A 21,388-nucleotide genomic window follows, 5' to 3' on the forward strand; every position below is an offset into this window, starting at 1 on the left:
TTCTTTTCGGAATGAAGTCATAGTTATTCTTATCTCCTTCCTCAGCAAAGTCAAAGGATTTATACATGTTTTCAGCTTCACTCCCCATTACATAAATTAATGAGCTAAACTATCCTTTTCCACATTCTCTCTGGTTCAGAGTCAGGCAAAATGTTTTTTCCACTCAGATCATTCCACAGGCTTAACAGACTATCGGCCTAGTCCTTCACTGAGAAGTGATGGGTATTTCATGTATACTTGTGCAAAGTGGGTGTGCAAAGCTACCAAACCAGAACAGTAGTATGTATAAATGCTTTGCCCAGGTGTAAATAAATATATGCTAGATTTAAATCAGTGGAGAATAAGGCCATGAAAGTCATGTGGGGGTTCAAACTTTGGCATTCAAAGTCATGTGGAGGTTCAAGTTTGGCTGTACTGCAGACCTTCTGCCCCAAATTTACTCCAGCCCCATGGCTTCCTGGCACAGTTTTAAATGGACACTTTCACGATGAACCAGATCCTCCAATATGCCAGTATTCCAGTTCAAAGATGACCTAAAGCCAGTGGATCTAGCCTTGCATAAAAGAATGCTTGGATGGTGCAGAACTTGTAGTGCTACTTCTTGAGCTCTGTATCTCTGGTTGAAACTGCTATTCTGGGACCTCATCAGTTTTCAAGTTTCTTGAGCTTTTCAGTTTAAGTTCTTGAGATCCTAAAAAAATTAAATTTATTAGGTTCTCCCCATTCCTTCTCCTCCCCTCTCTCCACCCAAAAAATAATAAAGAAATATCCAAAATCACAGGGAAGTGGGAAGATCAATAGGAAACTGTATCTTATTACCACATGCTACTCAAAACTATCCAGGACATTTTTCATGTGACCTGCAGATACAGTGACCTGTCTTGGAGTAGAGGGAAAGAGAAAGCAAGCATGGAAAGTGAGAAGGTAGAGAGAGGAATAGTGCTTGCTTATTTGGTTTCTGGGACTCGTGATAGATATTAATCAATAAGAACACCACTAAGACCTCTCCTGGTTTTATAAACTGCTTCCTAGCTGCTCCTCTCTTTTTCTTGTTACTGCTGAAAGAGGTGGGTTTCACTCAGACTATCTCTCGAAATTGCTTTGGTCTTGTTTACTGGTTTCTGAAGACATGCTCAAGAACCACTTTTGAGGGCTAGGAGGTGTCTTTGTACATTTTCAAGGACAGAGATTACAAGAAATTATCTACAAAGCAAGCTAAAATGGAAACAAGCCCCCCAGAAACATAAGATCCAAAACATCTCTCCATTGATAATATCTTAAAAAAAAATACTAAGATAGAAAAGGAGAAAAGAAAATCAAAAGTAGAACAAAGGAGGAAATGAAAAAATGGAACAGGCTGGGTAATAGCTGCATCTAATAGAAGCTGTTCTGTCTTCGGAGACAGCATATCGTTTACCATACCAGGACCAAGATACTTTAAGAAAGGCATTCATTTATCATAAAAACGATATGGGGTATCATGCAGACCAGCTGTGAGTCTCTCCAAGGGTAAAATAGACAGTATAAATTGTGTCAAAGTGTCAAGGGAGGGAGGGTCACGACTCTTCCAGTGCAGCAAAACAGTCCACTGGGCAGCAAAAAAAACCCCAGTGAATTGCAGGCTGCATTTAATCCAAGCTAATTCAGTTGAACAATAAAGCTCAACAGCACACAGCTAGGGGCCAGCCCAAGCCCAGATTTTCAGCACTGTGGCTGTTTCAGCTGTAGCACCTGACCAGAAAGTGTGGCATTTGAGGCAAAACCCAAGAACAATAAATGAAAGGGCCCAAATGAGGGCATCTAAAACAATACTGGGACACAATAAGATTGCTATATTAACATATAGAAAAATACAGTCTCCAGGGACCAGATTCTGTGCTGTCTGAATCAGTGTAGCAATGGAGTTACCCCCATTTATATCAGATGAACATCCTGCCAGAGATGTTTTTCATATTTGAATGGGAGGTTTTTTTCTCAGCGTTGTTTACAACGAACCCTTGGAAGCTTGCAAGTGAAAGCTGTTTCCTTACAGAAGTTGTTTTTCCTCCATTAGACACACACACACCGGCATATTATTGTAGGATTGCTTATGTATTCTAAGCTCCAGCCACGATATTTCTTAAAAACACACAAAGCATTTTAAGGGGAGACTGAATGACCCAAGGGACAGGAAACAAAGCCTTTAGGATTCTTCCCTAAAATAAGGTTAGATTTGCACTATATTATTGGTTCAAATCCAGCCAAGATTAACAGTGAGATGACAGCTCAGCAACAAATAATGTATGCATTCTGCTCAAAGAATATCAGTGAGCAGATCACATGATAATGGATTTTTCCACCATTCAGATATAGTAAACAAAATACCTTCTTGAGTATTTTAATCCATCAACTCATTACTCTAAATTTGAGCTGTGTGGCTTAGTTGTGATTGGTCAGATAAATCACGTGCCATTGTTTCTGACTGGATGAACCTGCACGGGCTTCTGGAGCAAAGATTTGTTTATGTGGATTGAACACTGGGTTTCCACAAATGCTTGTACACGTGATTTAGAAATTTGCTCTCCACAGACATGTTCACCAGGAAAAATACTGTTCAGTATTTATGGAATGTGAGCACAAACCGGGAGAATTCTTTTCAAACAAATATTGACAGTAAATTGCCCAGCAGTAGTAGTGACCAAAAAATCACTATTATCTGCCACCTGTTGAGTGGCCAGTAAAATCAATCAGTAGTTTTATTCAGATTCCTTAGTGTCCACATTGATGGACAATTGCTTGCATCACAAATGCCATATCACACTTTGCACACAGTCTCAGTCTCAAGAGAGGCCCTGCACTAAAACACATGGGTACTGAACTGACCTCTCACCCCTAGAACTGGTCCCTCCAGTCCAGTTCAGTGTTGACATATTTTTGTGGCCCCAGATATCAGTATTGTTCATTTCTGCTCCTTTCTCCCCCACCAAATATCAGAGGCACATAAGAAGTACACACGGCTACTTCAGCCGTTCTACTAAGCCCCTGACCTCTGAACTGAAATTGCAGACTATATGCATTCATTATTTCCAGTCAGAGGCACCTGATCCAGTGGCTAGCACTTCACCTTAAAAAGTTAAGTTTTGATCAGGGACTAAAACTGAGCTTTCACCTAGGTCTTACTTACCCCCAAACTAGTTCACCCAACCGTGTTATCTCTGAGAGACTCAGGCTGTAATGATTACACAGATACTTTCATTTGCCATACCTACACTGACCTCTTTACACAAGGATGAATGTAGCGGAACAGTTTCTCCGGTGTTGTTGTGACTAACTCTGGCATTCATATTGTCATTACAGTTCTGGTTAGGTCACGCTGTGTCATTTGGCTGTGAGCTGTAGGGGTAGTTATACTGGGGGATTTCTACTTAGAGGGAATACAATAGAGATAGGCTTTATTGCAAGAAATACTATAAATATTAATAGTATTTTGTTGTCATCCATCTTTATTAATACAGCTTTTCCTCAATATTGGGCACATAGTGGACTATCTTCTTCCATTGTCACCTGTTCTCATGCAAGCATATTTATTATTGACTATGCAAGAAGAACTCCATTCTCAATATATGTTAAGATCCACCATGTACAGTTCAAGTCCCAGGTCAGTGATGCGGGGCAGGATTTAGCTGCAGACCTATATCTGTCTTTTAGACCCTCTGGTGCATTGAAATTGATTTTTTTTCAATCTTTGCATCCAGAATGTGCCCCTTGACCCATCTCATGAGAGAGTTCAAGTGAAGGAGATGAAAGCAGAGACTTTTTTGTCATCACTATGAGGAGGCAATTCCTCCCCTTCCCTTCTTTCAGATGAACTAATTCCTATCTGCTCCACATTGACGCGGGATGTCTTTTTGGCACGATAACATACGGTTTGGGAAAAGTGATTCTTCTGTGCTCTTTTGGAATTGGCACTCGGATATAGGTCCTGGCCAACCCAACCCAGATACTAGTTCTTTACTGCACAGTATGGAGTGAAGGTCTTCTCCTCTTGTATTCAAATGGGGCCTAATGCTGTGAGGTGGAGAATGCACATGACTGTTGGAGGAGCTGAGGATGCTCAGTACCTCCAGGAGCTGGCCGTCGGCTGCACTTCTTTTGCTCAGCCCAGCGGTTTCCATTGTTCTCAAGATAAGAATTGTTTTTCACCAGAAACAAACTATCAAATGTTGAGGGTGTGGTTGTTAAACCAGCTTTCAGTTACAACTGACATTTGTGAGTCTAGTGCTGGAGGAGGCCATGTTGCTGAAAAATGATATTGTTTGTGATGTCAACAGTATGATAATTGTCAGCTCAATAGAAGAGTATGTGGATCCATTTCCAACCTGTTTTAATAATAGTGTAACAACAAAAATGCTTTCTCCAATGGTTAAAGGCTAGAAGCTTGTTTACAGGCTTTTCCACTGGGTTTGCCTATTGTCAGTGCCACGAATGGCATCAATTTTCAGCAAGACAACTGCCTCCAGCACTAGGATCGGAAACGCCAATTGTAATTAAAACTTTTTTTTAAGCAAATACGCTTCACAGTTTAATTATGGCAAGAAATGATTCTTGTTTTGTGAGCTCCTGGACTGTTAGTCTGAGCAAAAGTCCATTGGCATTCGGTATAGGAGTCCTGTCCTTGCTACCACACACTCCCCACTGGAAATTTACTTTTAAATAAAATCTGAACAAATTTACCGCACCCAGGTTAAATGTGCCGTAAACACTGATTATTTCTTGTGACCCATATTTAATCCTAACTATGGGCTATGTCTATTTTCCTCTCTGGTATTTTTACGTAATCACAGTGTGAGTCACACTGCCTATCAAATGTGCAGAGATAAGCTACAGTCATTTCAGGTGCTTCTAAACAATGACACCAAAAAATAATCTTACAATAGCTAAATGTTTTCTATTTTCCAAAAGCTCTTATTGGTAACCTTTCTTCCTGCAATGCAGTTTTTGCAATCACATAGCAACACAGCCCTTGAAATAACTTTTTTGATAATCTAAGTATAAAATATGGAGTTTGGAGAAACCTATTCCACGCAAATGCTACCTGTTTAAATGCTAAATGGCATCAAAAGTGAAAATAAAAAAGAGTGATGGCTCAGTCGAGGAATCCATTACGTGTCTGGATGCTCGAGGTCCCCTCTTCAGTCAGTCCCTTCTCTTGAGTTTCAACAAAAATGACAGGCAAGTGGGTGTAGTGAAGTTAACTTGGCACAATAGATGTCCTTCTCCTAGCTTAGCCCCCACAATCCTTTACAAGAGTCAAGTTTGCTAAGAACTTTAGGCCCTATTCTGTTCTTTTGCACAGACATGCCCGCATCCTCATCTGACTGTGTACTGAGTATTGCCATTTCAGCTTTCATAATGTGCATTTGTGAATTAGCTTCTAGCATGGGCTTTCTTTAGAGATGGGTGAACCTGACTTGGTTCAGAAAAGAGATAGCAGTGAAGTAAAACCCATACATGAACACCCTTGAACTTTGGGGAATTTTAGATCCTCAGCTGATCTCTATGGGTTGGGTCATATCTTGTTCAACAAAGCATACAAGAGTTTGAGAACTTACCAAAACCCATCTGAACTTTCTAATTCTCTTTTCCTTTACCTCCTTGAGACTCCAATAATAACCCTAACTCTCTCATCTAACCACCCTCCAACAGGTCCCTGTTCCCTCCTCCTTTCTTATGATCATCCAGTAAAATCTAGCTTCCATCCTCCTGATGCACAAGCCTTCTCTCTTTGCAGTCCTCTGCTGGGCCACTTGAATTCCTCCTAGCTCACAACACTCCAATAGTGCCCCTCTGCCTTTAGAAATAAGTTGCAGGACTGTCAACTGACCTGCCAGGTGCACCTAGCAGTCAATTAAAGTTCCTTATGCTTTGAGACTTTGCACCATTGTGTAGGATTCATGCCTCACAGTGCAAATAGTTTGAAATGACTAGCATCCAGATGCCTGAAGACATGGTGCCAAAGCTGCTGGGTCCTGCAATAGGATCATCAAAGGTAGGGGAACTTTATTGTCCATTCATGGAATGGAGAGGAAGGAGTTTTGTAGCTGGAGCATATTGTTATGTTCGGAAGGGGAAAGTAGAACTTGCTCAAGTCACAGCATTTGGATCCAGATCCAACTTTCTTGAAATTCAGGGGTAGTCAACTCCAGGGTTTAGTTTGGGCCCATCTCTAGAGCAAATAAGACTCAGCTGGAGGGTCCTGGGCAGGGATGTAGCCAGGCAGTTTCTGGAGGTTGTGGGAGGGAGGTAGATGAATGCAGTAGGAGCCAGAGAGAAGCAAGAAAGTGGTGTTCGAGAAGTTCTCATATTTCTGGAATGGGCAGAGGTTTTACTCTTCCCAGACTGGCTTGCCTCTCTGAGACTTGTGCATTTACAATCCAGTTCAAATACGGAAAAGAGAGATCATTTACTTTTCTTCTTCTATGGGCTGTGTACAATTCTCTGTGCGTATTTTACATAACTGCTTAATCTACAGCCAAGTCAAAGCCTCACTGAGAGAGGCAATATAAGGAAATTCCCAGAAGAACCTGCAATCACAAACTAAAAGGGTAACATAGTAAAGATGGTCCTTGTTAAGTTATGTCCCCTTGGAGGACATTTCACAATGATTGTCTGAAAATTGTAAGCTCTTCAGTGACATTGTCTTATTATGCATTTGTACAGCACATTGCATGGAGTGGCTGCAATCTTCACTGAGACCATTGAGAAGTTCCCGTATATAAATAATAAATTATTATCCCATGAGATTTCTTGCAATATTTCACAAGAAGCCATGTTGCCCTTTTGTAATCTCCATGCAATGTATCAGCAGGCTGTGTAATGTAGTCAGCAGTCTCTTCCCTGACTACTTAATCCAGGCCGGGATTTAAGACCCTGTGTGGTGACAATAGGTAGCACAGTCTGTCTTTAATTGGTTTTGGCACTGAAGAGCCAGAGAGAAATCTAGAGTGCTGTCAGGGTCCAATGGCCACAGTTAAGAGCCCCACTTCTAAACATTACAACAGATGAATAGGGATATCACAAGATGCTGGTGGTGATCTCCCAAAAACAATGCTGTTCACCAGTGTTCCCACTGTATAGTAAGATGAATTGTAATAAGTCAAGTATATGTACAGCCCTCACTGATCGTAATGAAAAAATCCATGCGTAGGGTTATTATAATAACCAGGCAAGTATGTTATTAAATTAATAATAATATTCAGATGCCATCTTCCATCCATTTCAGTGGCATATGATGTCGAGTGTGTTGTGCTTACAATAATTTTAGGAATTCATTTTTTTCCAAGTTCAGGAAGCTAACAACATGAGCTTTTTGCTTTGCACGTCATAACCTTTTATGTTATCGCTTGGTGAGATGAGGTGAAGACCCAGAGGCCCATAAATGGGAGACCGGAGGCCTGTGATTATGTTTGCACTGACCCAGTCATATCCAGCTTTACAGCATGCAGCACTTCTCACAAAACAACTGCACTCTGGGATAAGAGACACAGTGTCGCTTGTTCACTTGAGTCAGGTTAAATCTCTCTGGACTAGTGTAATCCAGAATGGGCATATTGAATTCAGTGATGCTACAGTGATTTACACCAGCTGAGGTCTTCAGTTGCTTTCCATTTATTACCTTCCAGTCTTGCCCTGCAGATCAAAAGAACATGGACACAGGTTCTTCTTTGGGCTAGGGCTGCTTTACACTGCACCAGTGTTGCAAAGTGGCCCTAAAGCCAATGTAACCAGCCACAGGAGGCTCCAGTCTGCTTAAGGGGATCTTCTAGTGGCATAAAGCTATTTAATGAGTTCTGAGCTATACCCCTCCTGCAGCCAACAGAAAGGTCAAGACCTGAGTAGCCTGGGACTTCCTGATCCCCAGGTGCCATGAGAGTCCCTTGGAGCTAATGGCCGCTGGTATAATGTAGAGCAGCATACAGATGGCTGTAATTTACACCAGGAGTAGGATGACCAGACAGCAAGTGTGAAAAATCAGGACCGGGGGTGGGGGGTAATAGGAGCCTATATAAGAAAAAGACCCAAAAATCGGGACTGTCCCTATAAAATCGGGACATCTGGTCACCCTAACCAGGAGACTGGCCTACCACGCAGCTGTCCCAGGACCAGGTGAGCACAAAAATGTCTGAGGGCCAGCATTGCACGTGCATGCACACACACACACACATCCCTTCCCAAGTCATGCTATGTACTTCGGTCATGGGTCAGCGCTGTGATCTCATGTCACTGCAACATTGTATTGCATAAAACTGACATGACATGACACTGTCAACTCATGATGCAGATGAGATTTTTCTTATCACAGTTCCATCTGGGTTTGTTTTGTTTTTTAGTCTGGCAGCATGCTGGACTGAGCCATCACTTTTGGGAACTGTCCTGAAGAAGTCATGAATTGGGGCTATCCTCTACTCCTTCACCCCGCAGTGCAGATTGCAACATGCAGTGACTTTATAATGGGGTGAGGATATCAATTCAGTATAATTTAACTCAGGAAGCAGATTTAAACTGCTTGCTTTTTGAAATTATTCAAGGAAAATACGTTTATGAAGGCGCACCAGGAGGTGCAGAATTGGGCCCTTTACATCTTTATCTTTGAAGACATGGCATCCCTACTAGCCTACAACAGGATGAAGATTCGCAGCGTTAATGTATAATAACCATATCTCACTCCATTACAGGTAGTTCGAGGCCATTCTGCATAAACAGTATGCATTGCTTTGTGTCTTAATCTTTAAAAACCCCAAATGTCTTGGTTGCAGACATATGTTAAGGTTTAATGCATCTCCTGCCATAAAAGTGTTGCTCAAAACTAATGAACAAATGAATGTTTGTTTAATCCCCTTTGTGAAAATCAAACAAGCTTTCAACAGCTATTCATATATTTATTGTCAGATGTGAATCATCACTTAGGTGCTCTGCCCTGTGCCATTAGCAGTTAATGCTCATAGTTTCACAGCATTAATCCACCTGTTTTTTCTTTTTTCCCCCAGTACCAGCTACAGAAAGGATCAGTGTGGAGAATCCTGTTTTGTCACTGGCAGAATTGGCTCTTCTTCTGCTTGGTCCTGGCAGTAATGACTATCATTCCCCTTGCAGTCTATCGAATGATGGTAGCTTTTAAGGACCCTCCACCCAGTGCTGTATTCCATGCAGCAGCTGTGTGCTTTGGAGTTCTCGCAGAGACTCTTCTGATCAAGTGAGTACAGTCCCTTCCCCCTTCTCTCCTTCCCTCCCTTGCAAAAAAGTAGGGGGAGCGGGTGTTAGATTCAGCAGCACCTGAAAAGTTCCCAATAGATTTACCCCTTATGTTAAATAACAAGTTTTAGAAGTGACAAATTGTTACTCTAGCATTGCTGGGTGTCATTAAGGTTGCATGTCTATGCTTGTTTAATTTTAATTCTGCCGTTAAGCAAACTAAATGCTTTTTTTCTGTCTCAGTGGGGTCCACCCAGAATAGAGAATGAATACGTGTTTCAAGGTTGTGTAACTGAGGGGGGTTTTTTTGTTTGTTTGTTTCATTATGAGGAAGGGATTAAAAATTCCTCTTAGTCAGTACTTAAAATATCAAAGTCATTGTTTAATGCCTTTGAGTCATGGTACAACTAATTCAGTTGTATAGGGTAATGCAGTTTCTTGGTATGTAAAACAGAGATAGTACAGAGAAGTGATTGTAAAGTTGAATAAACACAAACTTAGTTTCAAAGTCTGAAACTTTCTGATGGATGCTTTTATAATGATCCACCACAGCAGCTCTTCAGCAGGGATAGAACCCGGACCTTTAGTTCCACCTCCACCACCTAAGCTAAGGGAGTAACACTATTAGCTGTTAGCAGTAGTAGACTTTTATCCCTTATGTGGTACAGCATGAAACATCTAGCTGTCCAGGGAACTCACCCTGAGTATCTGAGGCCCACAGGAATTTAAATCCTGATATTGGCCACCTCTTTGAAATGACCCATCAGCAGCCACGGGCCTAAACCAGAACTTCACATCTCACCTTCTGTACCTCCTTCCACCTTCCCAACGCAAGCACTGACAAACACAAAGTTTGGATCCATATTTTTGTCCATATCTGGTTCTGAACTTTGTAACATAGGCTAAACCAGAACATTGAATCCAAACATTAACCCACCCAAAATTCATGTTCAGTGCCAGATCCAAAATTTGTGAGTCAGGTACACCTATAATTTAAAAACCATGCTGTGGCAGAAAATGCATATGATCATGAATTCCTGCTTGGATTTAACTTTTCCCCCAAATTAAAACAAGCACACTAACACAATTATCTTGAAGCCACAATGGTCGTCATTAAAATGTTGACATTTAATGTTTGAAACTAATTAGCATTACCATGGAATTACAGGTATATTAAGTGTCCTAACAATAATTACCTTCAAATGGTAATTCTGATTTTAATGGCAACCACCATATTGTAGGTGATTGCAGTCTGAGGGTGAAGGAGAGAGAATAGGAAGGAAATTAGTCTTTAATGAAGCATCTGAACAAGCATATATATATGAGAGGAAAAGCCGCACAAAAAATAGAAAAGGCTAACTATACGCAAGTGCTCGTGAAAGTTTCTGATGAGATAAAAGCTTTAGAAACAAATGTGAGTTTAAAAGTGCATTTGAAAAGGTATGTACTCACATTGTGCAGCACAACAACAGTAGAATGCTAATAACATTTAATTTCCCTTGACTTCTAACCTTCTTAACCTGCTGTAATGCTAGAATGGTGCTGTAAATCAAAATGTGCTGTATTGTATGGTGAACATGTGTATTGAATCATTCCAGACTGCCTGGTGCTTTTTAAAAACAAAACTCACAATAGTGTTTGTGCTGTTTTTTCATTTTTCATAGACCTTTCCTCTCAATCAGTCTGCAACTGGTTAGCTGATGTGTTCAAAATACAATATAAAAAAAAGAGGAGGGGGAATTAGGAAGTAGAAAAACCACAGCAGAAACTACAGCACAGATGAGTAGGCCAAAGTATCCTTGACATTATTTTCCCCCTTGTTATAAGTGTTATTCCATTTTCAAGAAAAACAAATTGGAATATTGCCTGGGGTCTACTGAATCATTAGTAAATTAAGAATCTGTTTTTAATAACATTTAACTTGTAAATAATGCATTAATTGATTAGCTTGAAAGTTAGCTTGAATGTTAGAAACTCTGGCACTAAATGCGTAATGGAAGAAGTGTTCTGTTGGAGGAGGCTGTATGGTAAATGTAACAAATTAAATATGACAGTTGATATTTGTGAAAATGGTGATATAATTAGAGGACACCTGCAGCTGTTTTCCAACCAAAACAACAGAAATTAAACATGTATAAAGGATGTGTGCCACATTTTCTCTTGGCATATTTCTTTTGTTCTCTTTAGGGTTTTTTGTTAGGAGGTTTTTTTTTTTTTTTTTTTTTTTTTAATTTCCCCTACCTTTTGTCAGATCATATGTCTAAACAAGCAACAAGTGTCTTTGTCTGATACTATGGTTTATTGGCTCCATGTGATACATCCATCAGACTAAAGGAAAAGAACAAGAATCTTATTTGCTAAGAGTTTGAATTTACTAAAGAACATGATGCATACCCAAGCATATTTATAAGTATGTAAGCCTAGATATGGTCAAGCATTCCTACCTGTAGAGTTCTTACCTGTGGGATTATCAACGGTGTATTTATTTCCCCTTTGTTGTCAAGGAGGATTTTTTTAAAGTGTGACAACATAATATTGAACAACCATGCGTAAGTATTTTAAATGTAAATGTGTAGTTTGAACTGTATGTGTGTGAGAGAGAATTTGATGTTGTTTTCTACATTTCATGAGGATCTGAGTCAACATTTCCAAAGATGAAAGCAGAGCATTAACTCCCTGAACCAACCCCAGCTCACATTACTGTTAAAGGAGTGGGAAATTTTCGTGCATATTCATTGACGATGGTCCCAAAACATAAAATTAGGATCTGGATACAAAGTTTTTCAAAGTTCAGGAAGTATTTGGATCCAGGGATTTTTTTCATCTTAAATATTCACTCTTCAGTGTGCAAGAGTAAGTCCTATTAAAGGAAATAGAAATTAAACTTGCACAAATGGGAGTCTCTGGACTTGAGTTTTCTCTGAGTTACATCAATGTAAATGAGAAAAAGCTCCATTCAGGTCAATGGAATTCCACTGGTATTGATACGTGAGATCCCAAACAGGTCCTATTTGACAGAGCAACAAGAGAACCAGAGCAGATGTGCATGAGCTATTCATGCTGTGAACATTTGAGTGCTCTGTTCATGGAATGTGGGCCTTAGAGCTAATAGATCAGATATTTCATCATAGGCATTACATGAACAACATTACAATACCAATTTCCTTTATTTATTTCCAATTGGTACTAGTTTAACTGAGAACAGAATTTGGTCCAGTGTTTCTGATTTATATACAACTATGTTATGAAATGCCTTGAAAAGGGTTTCATATTTTAATTTAGCTATAACTTGTAATATCTTAATATTCTAAATTTTGTGTTTCATGCTGTATTTTGTTGAACTAGATGGATATAAATATTCCAAATTATGTTCCCAAGTGAAGAGATTTTGGTGATCTCAATATCATCCCTATCAAGGATTATTTTCAAAAAATAATAATAAAGTGGTCAGGATAACTCTGGAGGCTGGTATGGGCATATGGATAGCTTTCACTTCTAGGTCATCCCCAATACACATACAACCCAGATCAGCAGTAACCAGAAGTTGTTACAATGTGATGGCTGTCAGTTGGACTATGCAGAAGGAACTGATGATGTCAGCAGACTGGAGTCCATGTTAAAAAAACAGCACCACAACTGGGACCATTATTGGTAGTCTGAACTTAAATGTCAAGTATTGAATGGACATGGAAACTGGACACTCTTCTTCGAGGCTGGGGAGCACTGGTGGAGCTAGCACTGGAATATCCAGTTCTGTGGGTGAATGGAGGACTGTCTGTCTAGAACTTTCACATGCACTAAATTCATCTAAAAAAGAAAAAAGACAAGACACCAGAGTTAGGGTAGGAATGGCTGTCCTTGCTGAGGAGCTCAGCTACCACTGTGTCTGCAATATCTGGCCATTTTCTCCAGAGCTAAGGCACACTGAATAAAGCTATGTGGGGAAAATCCGACTGCAGCACATAGCCAACTGTGAATGCTGTAAGTCTTCAGCATGCCCTTTGTCAGTTGTCAGAAACACAGATATTCATAAACAAAGGAGGAAGGAGGAGACTAAAATTTCACTTTAGAATAAACACTGTGGACATTGATTCGGAATGTGCTAACAGGGTAGGAACCATTTATGTAAATATATGAAACAATCATACTGTGCCTTTGGAGCAATGATACCTTTATTACCGATTTTTGTTTTTATCTTGATGAAGCCAGTGTCAGATGGCAGTTGAGACTGGCTTTTGATGACGGATATAGAATGTATTGTGCATGACTCTGGAAGCATGATATCATGGAGACAGATTGCCCAATGGCTTGGAAAATCATCACAGTTCTTTCATATATGGCAGAATTCTTCCCCCAGATGCAAATATAGAAATTTTCTCTATAATAAATTACAGCTTTATTCTATAAGAGCAGTCTCTGAACGCTGTTACTTTGGTAAAATAACACAACCATTATGTAGTACTCTGTTCTACACCTAAAATGTCTCCATTTTCATGCTTGTGGGGCATGTGTGAAACAGTTGTGTATAGTCACTTTAGTCTTGTAATGTTGTTCATGTAATGCCTATGATGAAATGTCTGACCTATCAGCTCTGAGGACCAGATTCCATGAACAGAGTACTCAAATGTTCACAGCATGAATTGCACAAATGCACATCTGCTCTGGCTCTGTTGATTCACGCAGTTTTACAGATGCATCACCAACGTCAAGTTTGTTTTGTGCATCATGTTTGCCACCGTTAATGTTGATCTCATTTGACATTATGCTGATTAGTAATGGGCAATGGTACCCACACAAATGTAATACAAGAGGTTCACCAGTAACAGAGAGTGGTTGCCAAAGGATATTGTGTCAGCAGCCCGGCTGCTTGAACACTAGTCATCATCCTCTTTAGCATGAATGAGGAGTCAGAGTCCCACTGGGATAAGCGTCTTCTCCCTTAGGTCAACAATGTTGTTTGTCTGCTTCTTTTTTCATTGGGCTTTTTCATTTCTTTCTGTCTTTTTCTGTTGATGCAGGGAAGACATTGCTCTAAAATTCATAATAGGAGATCGTCTATTAACACAGCCATATATTAATTTCATCAAGAGAAGTACAATTCCCACTGAAATCACTAGAGTTTTGGCAGAGTAAAGAGTGCAGGATCAAACTGTATTTTTTAAAATTATTCTGGCTCTACTTTGTGTTTTTCTGTGCTTTCCCTATAGGCCCATTTGCTTTCCTGCTTCTGTTTCTTGCTCTTTCTTTCTGTCCTCAAGACCTGACCCTATTCCTTTAAGTGAAATTAACCTGGTCTACTTTCTCCCTTACTGCTCTCCTTGTCTTGCTCTGCTCTGGTATCTATTGAATTCTGTTTTCACTAAAGAACAAAATGGGGTAGTCTCTGCAGGCTTTAGAGAGAAATCCCTGCAGACTGTGCTTTAAGTTTTTCATAGATTTATTTTAAAATTCATTTGCATATAATATGACAACATGTCAAATAAGTGCTAGCCATTTGACTTACAACCTGTGCACAAAAGTGCTGAGTATGACAGATACTTTTCAAAGTTGTATGTGCAGGTATGGTCTGCTTCTGGGTGGCATTGGAAAAACACAGGCAGAGAAGTGAAGCTGTCAAGTCTGGTCTTCCTTGGTTTCCCTGGAAGACTTTGTGTGGATTTCAGAGGCTATGTATTATTAGTTCTCAATCCTAACTGGAAGGATGGGCGGTGCTGAGTCTTTAACAAAGACATCCTTTCTCCAATTAAATATTGGAATGAAGTAAGTGTGAACAAAAGCAATAACCACAAAATCCAAATAAAAATCCCTTCCCTCCTCAAATGCTCAGCTTTCACAGCCTTGTGATGTCATAATTTCATTTGTTTTCCAATCACCAGCAACTTTCAGGAAAGCCAGGACCTAAAGTTCCAAGGTAACAACCAAGCAGGCAAAATCTTTTTTTCAACAAAAATCTTTTTATATATATCATATTATGGGGGACAATTGTAGGTGCAGAGAAAGGGCTTGCTCCATCTTCCATTATATTCCATTTGGATTGGACCTTTAATCAAAGGTAATTACATCACATGACATTAGGATCTCGCTAGTGTTTCTGCTTTCTAGGATATTTTGAAAATTCCAATCTCTCTGTTGTTCCATTGCAAAGATGCAGCTGTCACAGTGTACATGAATATATCCTGCCCTGTTTCTCTGATCTCCCAAAAAAAACATTCCCAGTCAAATAATATCAGCAACAAAGTTCTGAATTTCAAAGATTATTTGGGACTACTAAAATGCTAAAAAAAAAAATTAACCATCAGGAATCACGTCTTTTTTTAAAAAAAAACAAGGAAATTAAATGCAAATAAGTGATGTGGTTGTTGGGGAAAAATCAGGTAATGACAAAGTTTGGGTTCCAAAGGCAATGTTAGTTAACTCAGCTGTGTAGCACATACGTAGCGTTTCCTATTTCTGTTTTTCTGGTTAATTGCATTGTTTAACCCATTACTGCTGGTGTTTGTATACAAATGTGTATCATTAAAATATACAAGAGATGCAATTTATAAGAGCTAAAAGTGGTGCTACAATCTTAGCTTTGGCATTTCTTGCCCTTTATGATTTCCAGGGGCACACTTTTAGAAAGGTGCCCTTCAGTTTGCCTCTGCATATTTGTACCTCTGTGCGAGTGTCAGGTACTCAGACTTGTGCCCACAGTGCATTTTGCAGGCACATATTTTGTTGGCACAATTTGCACCTGCCAAAAAGGGGGCAGGGGCTAGCCTGGCTAAAAATATACCCCTGACTCTGCAAACTTTAGTGTTGTGTTGACATAGTTTTTAGCAACAGAGAGGTACCGATCTAGATGCAAACCTGTAGGTTGAAAAAAAATCACAAAATGAAATTAATACAATACCAGGACATAAGGAAGATGTGCTGGCTTAGTTAAATAAGGCACAACTGGTATTATTTAATTAAAATCTAGAGTGCAGCTGTTAGGGGAAAATCTAGCCAGTTTTAGACAGAAAAATCTGCCTCCGTGTTGTGTTTCAGCATCATTTTAACATTATAACTAGACTATGAGAGTAAAAGATAGGGGTTTGTTTGAGTGTGTGAGAGAGAAAGAGAGAGAGAGAAACAAGGATGGTGTTCAAATACTAGATAAAATACCCTTTCCTACTGGAGAGATGGAGAAAAAATAAAATTACACTAGGCCCTCTAAGCTCTGCTAGTGTAGTGAGTGCTCTGAGGCTGAGGATAATGGAGTGAGGAGAGGTCATGAGGAGGCTCGCATGTACGTACTATCCATAGCAAGGTTCCCTATCTCCAGTATGAGGTTTTCACCACCCTGCTGTATACATTATACATCTTACAAAGGAAAACAGTTTTGTTTGCCAAGTGAGAGATCATTTCAGCCGGGCAACATTTCTGTTTTCTCCAAGAATGAGAAAGATACTTTTATTTTCTATAAAAAATAGTTACAGCTATTTGCATCTGTGCTGTTGCAAAAATTGGGCTAACATCTTATTTTACTACCTGCAGCAGAGCCATTTCAGCGCTTCAGAGAAATCATGCTATTTATTAGACTTGCAGAAAAAAACTTTTAGAACGTTTGATGAACCTAGACCATTACAAAAACTAAGGAAACTTTAACTTGACACCCTCCGAAGATTTGGTGGTATTGTTTTGCATTGTTTTAGTGAATATTTATACAACACTAGAACTTTGTATGATACTCTATAGAGAGTGAAAAAGGCACAGGTCCAACCAAGCCCTGCTCTGAGCAAGTGGGGGGCAGCTACCTCTAAGATACCCTTCTGCTCTTCCAATCCTGGGGTTGGCTGGGATCCCCAGCATAATTTAGAGCAGCCTAAGTAGGACATTCTGCTGGCTGGTGATTGCTGTCATTCAAGATTGCTGGTGATTGCTGCAGCTATGCCTCCTATGTCCCAGTGTGTCCCCCTGCACCACGCAGGGCCAGCTCCAGGCACCAGCTGAGCAAGCTGGTGCTTGGGGCGGCAGATTGTTCGAGGCGGCATCTGCCCAAGTCTAGGGCGGCACGGCCGCTTTTTTTTGTTGTTGTTGTTCTTGTTCTACTCCGGCCGCCCTGTAGGGGGCGGCGGCGCAGAGAACCAGAGCGCCCTGCAGGGCAGTCCTCTTCCTTCCCTCCCCGCCGACCGGAGCGGAGCCCTCGCGGCAGGAGGCGGTGCAGCGGGAGGGGCCGCGTGGCAGCACCCCTGCTGTAGCCCTGGCCGCCCCCTTCTCTCTCTCTCCCGCCCGCTCCCTCTCCCTCCCCCCCCCCAGCCGGTCCCCCTGCACCCGCACTCCGGCCGCGCCACAGGTTTTTTGTTTTTTTGTTTTTTTGTTTTTTTTTGCTTGGGGCGGCCAAAAAGCCAGAGCCGGCCCTGGCACCAAGGGTAGGTTCTGGGAGCCGATGACATTGAGCCAGCTACACCAGATTTATGCCACCCATTTAAATTCTCAGGAGAAAAGTTAAAGATAATAGAGTCACATTGGGCTGTGAATTAATCCTAGCACTAGAGCTATTCATAATTAACAGTATTTTTGTAAGCTTTTTGTTTTGTTTTGTTTTCCATTATTTGTCCGGCCTCTGTATAACATTTGATTGGGCACCATCAGTCAACTGTTCTTTCCCCTTTCATCCAGAAATGAAATTAATTTAACCATAAAACAAATTCATTTGCCCTGGAACTATTTTTGGATTGTTTGTATTATTCCTATGTTATGACTATTCACACCACCAGAATTCCATCTATATGAACACTTGGGAGCAAAACAAAACGATGGGTTCACTGACCTTTTGAACCCCCAGCCTCTTCTCCGCCTCCTTACCGGTCTGAGCAGCGAGGGCACTGGGGCTGCTCTTCTCCCCTCCCTCGCAAGGGCCATCGGCGGCAGGGAGGGAGAGGAGGCAGGGCTCGACGCAGAACGCTGGGGGAAGAGGCGGGGGAGGGGGAAGCTTGGCGGCCAGCGGAGCCTGTCCTACAGCAGCAGCCGGCAGGACCAAGCTTGCTTCTGCCCCCTGCTCCCACCAGAGAGAGCGGTAGGCGGGGGGTGGAGAAAAGCGGGCTGAGCCAGACCCCAGCAGGCAGCAGCGTGCCATTAAAAATTGGCTCGCGTGCCGTCTTTGGCATGCATGCCATAGGTTGCCGACCCCTGACCTAGAGTGAAATGTGGGGAGCAACCGGAGAGGAGAAGTAAGATGTAGACAAGGCCAGGCCTGTGCAAAACCTTAAAAGTGAGAGCAGTGAGTTTGAACAGAAAGGGATGGGGAGTAGTGAAGGACCTCGAGAGAGGGCATCATTGTCAGAACTGGGGAAAGGAAATTACCCCACCCACACACCACCTCCATTGTCTGTAGAAGCAAGAAGACACAGACTTAAGGCTGCCTCTCGACCCTCACCCAGCCCTTTATTATTAGGATCTCAAAACAGATAGGGTCAAATTCTTCCCAGGTGTAATTCCATTGACTTCAGTAGGTTTACATCAGGGATGACTTTGGCTCTGCGTGACTGTACAAGCCATATGCACTGCAATTGCAAGGCACAGCAGATTGAGCTAAGGCCAGAGAAGGAGCCTGTACTCTGCATTTCCCTGATTTGGGGGATTTAAATTAGACCCTTGTGTTGTTTTTTTTCAGGCCTATTTTTGTATTTTATACAATCTCACACTGCCTAGAACTTAGTTGTTGAAATAGTCACACAACTCTGCATTGTTTGGGGAGTAATACATGGTTTTCCCCAGTGGCACAGTGATAGTCTTGATCCGCCAGCCTCCTGCTGTCCACTGCCATTGTGTCTCACGGTCACTGAGTGGCCTGAGGTGTAGCTGGCACTCATGGACCCCCCTCCAGTGCCTGTAACTCTGAAACTACATGACATCTTAACCTTTATGAAATTTCTTCAAGACAGCATTTAAAAACACCCAAATCTTTCCTGACCTTTACATTTTAGTAGAGGTGTTTTTTTTTTTTTTTTAAATTGATGTTACAATATTTTTTTTCTTAGTTGTGGCATTTTTAAGCTAGTTCAAGGGGAACTTTGCTTTCCTTTTCCCATCCTATTTGAGGCCAATCATTAATCATGGAAGGAAAAGCACTCCAGATTCAAACCTGACTTTATAATGTTTTTATGTTTGTGACATTTTATATCTATCAGTTGATGGGAAGTTCTATCCTTTTCATTTGTAATCTGCTAGGTTGTAATTTGAGTCTAGATTCTGAGTTCCTTTTTAACCTCCCACAGCCACACCAGTGCAGGTTTTGCCATGCTGCTCTATGGAGAAAGTAATGATTGTGTGCCAGTGAATTTGTGGGGATTGTTAAAGAAATTGCTAAAGAGCTTCAATGATCATCCAGGCTAAATCCCAAGGAGCCTGATTCTCATCTCACACTGTCAGAAATCAGGAGTAACTCCATTCAAATAAGTGGAACAGATTCTGCAATCATTTACACCGCATAAATCCAGAGTTGCTCCACTGAGTACCTTAACTGAACTACTCTGTAAAATGAACATGAGAGAAGACTTAGACCCAGGGTTTTTACTCAAAGATTTTAAAATTATAAAAAAATTGGGAACTTTAAAGAGAAGCTTCCCACCTGTTTTTATGGCACTTGCTCTTTCTAATGAAACTAGGAACTGCATATCTCACAGCGCAAACCATTGTGCGGTGAGACCTGGCTTTATGATTAAGAGAAACTTTCCAGATTCTCATATATTCCTTATCTACTGTAATCTCATAAAATCTTCCATGATATCGGACAATTATAATATTTAAGGCTTGGATTCTAAACACTTTCCAGTGGTGCTATTGAATTTGTAGTCACTTGCTATTTATTTTTGTTGTGTTGTTTTGTTGAAACTCTAGTATAGTTCTTGTTAAATCACTGTAGGCAAGAAGATTACTCCTGATAAATATATGTAAATAGGTAGAGCTGGGCAACATTTTTTGTCCAAAATTTTTTTAAGCATAATAGGCAGATTTGGCGACACCAAAATATTTCATGAACTTGTGTTGGTATCACTGAATTGTTCATGTAAAAAAAAAATCCAAAAAAGTCAAATTGTTGCATTTCAACATTTGCAAAATGAAATGTTTTGATTTTTCGGTTTAAGATGTCTACTGATTTTGAAATTTTCTTCAGTTTTATTTTTAAAGATTAAAAACTTTAAAAAATTCTCAGTTGAAACAAAACAACTTTTTCTGACTTTTTTGATTTGCTGCAAATTTCCAAAAAAAAATAGTTTTCTGTTTAACCCAAAACACTTTTTTTTCTCCCAATTTTTTTGGAATTGTGAACCGAAAAATCCATTATTCACACAGCTCTACTTTCTAGTCCAAAAACTGAAGGTCACTTCAAAGCTGCTTGGTGAAGGAACCTAATCCTGCAGACAGTGCAGTTATTGGCCATTATTTCTGAATCCAATTGTCAAGAAAGGGAAAGTTTATGGGGAAAACAAATGCTGCACTTATTACTGTGATGCAACATTCATAAAATATATTTCATTGAGGGGGGAGTTTACACAGGGGGTAATGAGATTTTTTCCTTTATGCATTATTTATAACTGCTTAATCCAGGTGCTGTAGGTTATTTTTTTTATTCCTCAGTTTCACCGCTACAAAACACTTCAGTATTTCTAATTTATTTCTGCTTACAATACAGATGTTCTCAATTGTGTTTCTAACGACATTTCAACTGTTATGATTGCTTTTATTTGTTTGTGTCAGTGTATAAACAGGGGTTGAATGTGCAGTGTACAATAGTTAGGTTTCAAGAAGCTTGTAAAAGCCTTTAGTGATTTAGTTATCAACAAATTAAGCTATGACTAACAGTAATATCTTTATCATTAGTCGTTTTAATCTTCAGATGAGTTCCCTGCAGTTTATATGGCTCTTATATCTTCACATAAAGGTTTCATCTTTTAAAAGAGCATTTTTCAAGATGACCATTTGGAAACAACATTTGGAGGAACATTTGGGTTGCGTCCTCTAACTAAATTTCCAAGCTGTTAGTAATGGACTAAAGAAAACGTTGTCTGCACTGAATACTAAAAAGCTATAAGTAAGAGCCTTGAAGGTTATGTGTAAATATTGACATTTTTATTTTATTTAGCATACAAAAGTGAACTTGCAGTGTCGCTTATCTTGATAGAAAGCGACG

At 40.3% G+C, this 21,388-nt stretch overlaps 1 protein-coding gene across 1 annotated transcript in view; it reads left to right on the plus strand.

The window, feature by feature from the left end:
- The window catches only part of LOC128842354 (uncharacterized), a 197,971-nt gene that overhangs the window by 162,672 nt on the left and 13,911 nt on the right, over positions 1 to 21,388 (plus strand). The window contains exon 4 of the mRNA XM_054038291.1: positions 9,027 to 9,232. Within this exon, the coding sequence (XP_053894266.1) occupies positions 9,027 to 9,232 (206 nt within the window). The remainder of the gene's footprint in view (positions 1 to 9,026; positions 9,233 to 21,388) is intronic.

The sequence above is a fragment of the Malaclemys terrapin genome, chromosome 8 (genome assembly GCF_027887155.1).
Source record: "Malaclemys terrapin pileata isolate rMalTer1 chromosome 8, rMalTer1.hap1, whole genome shotgun sequence".
Lineage (NCBI taxonomy): Eukaryota > Metazoa > Chordata > Testudines > Emydidae > Malaclemys > Malaclemys terrapin.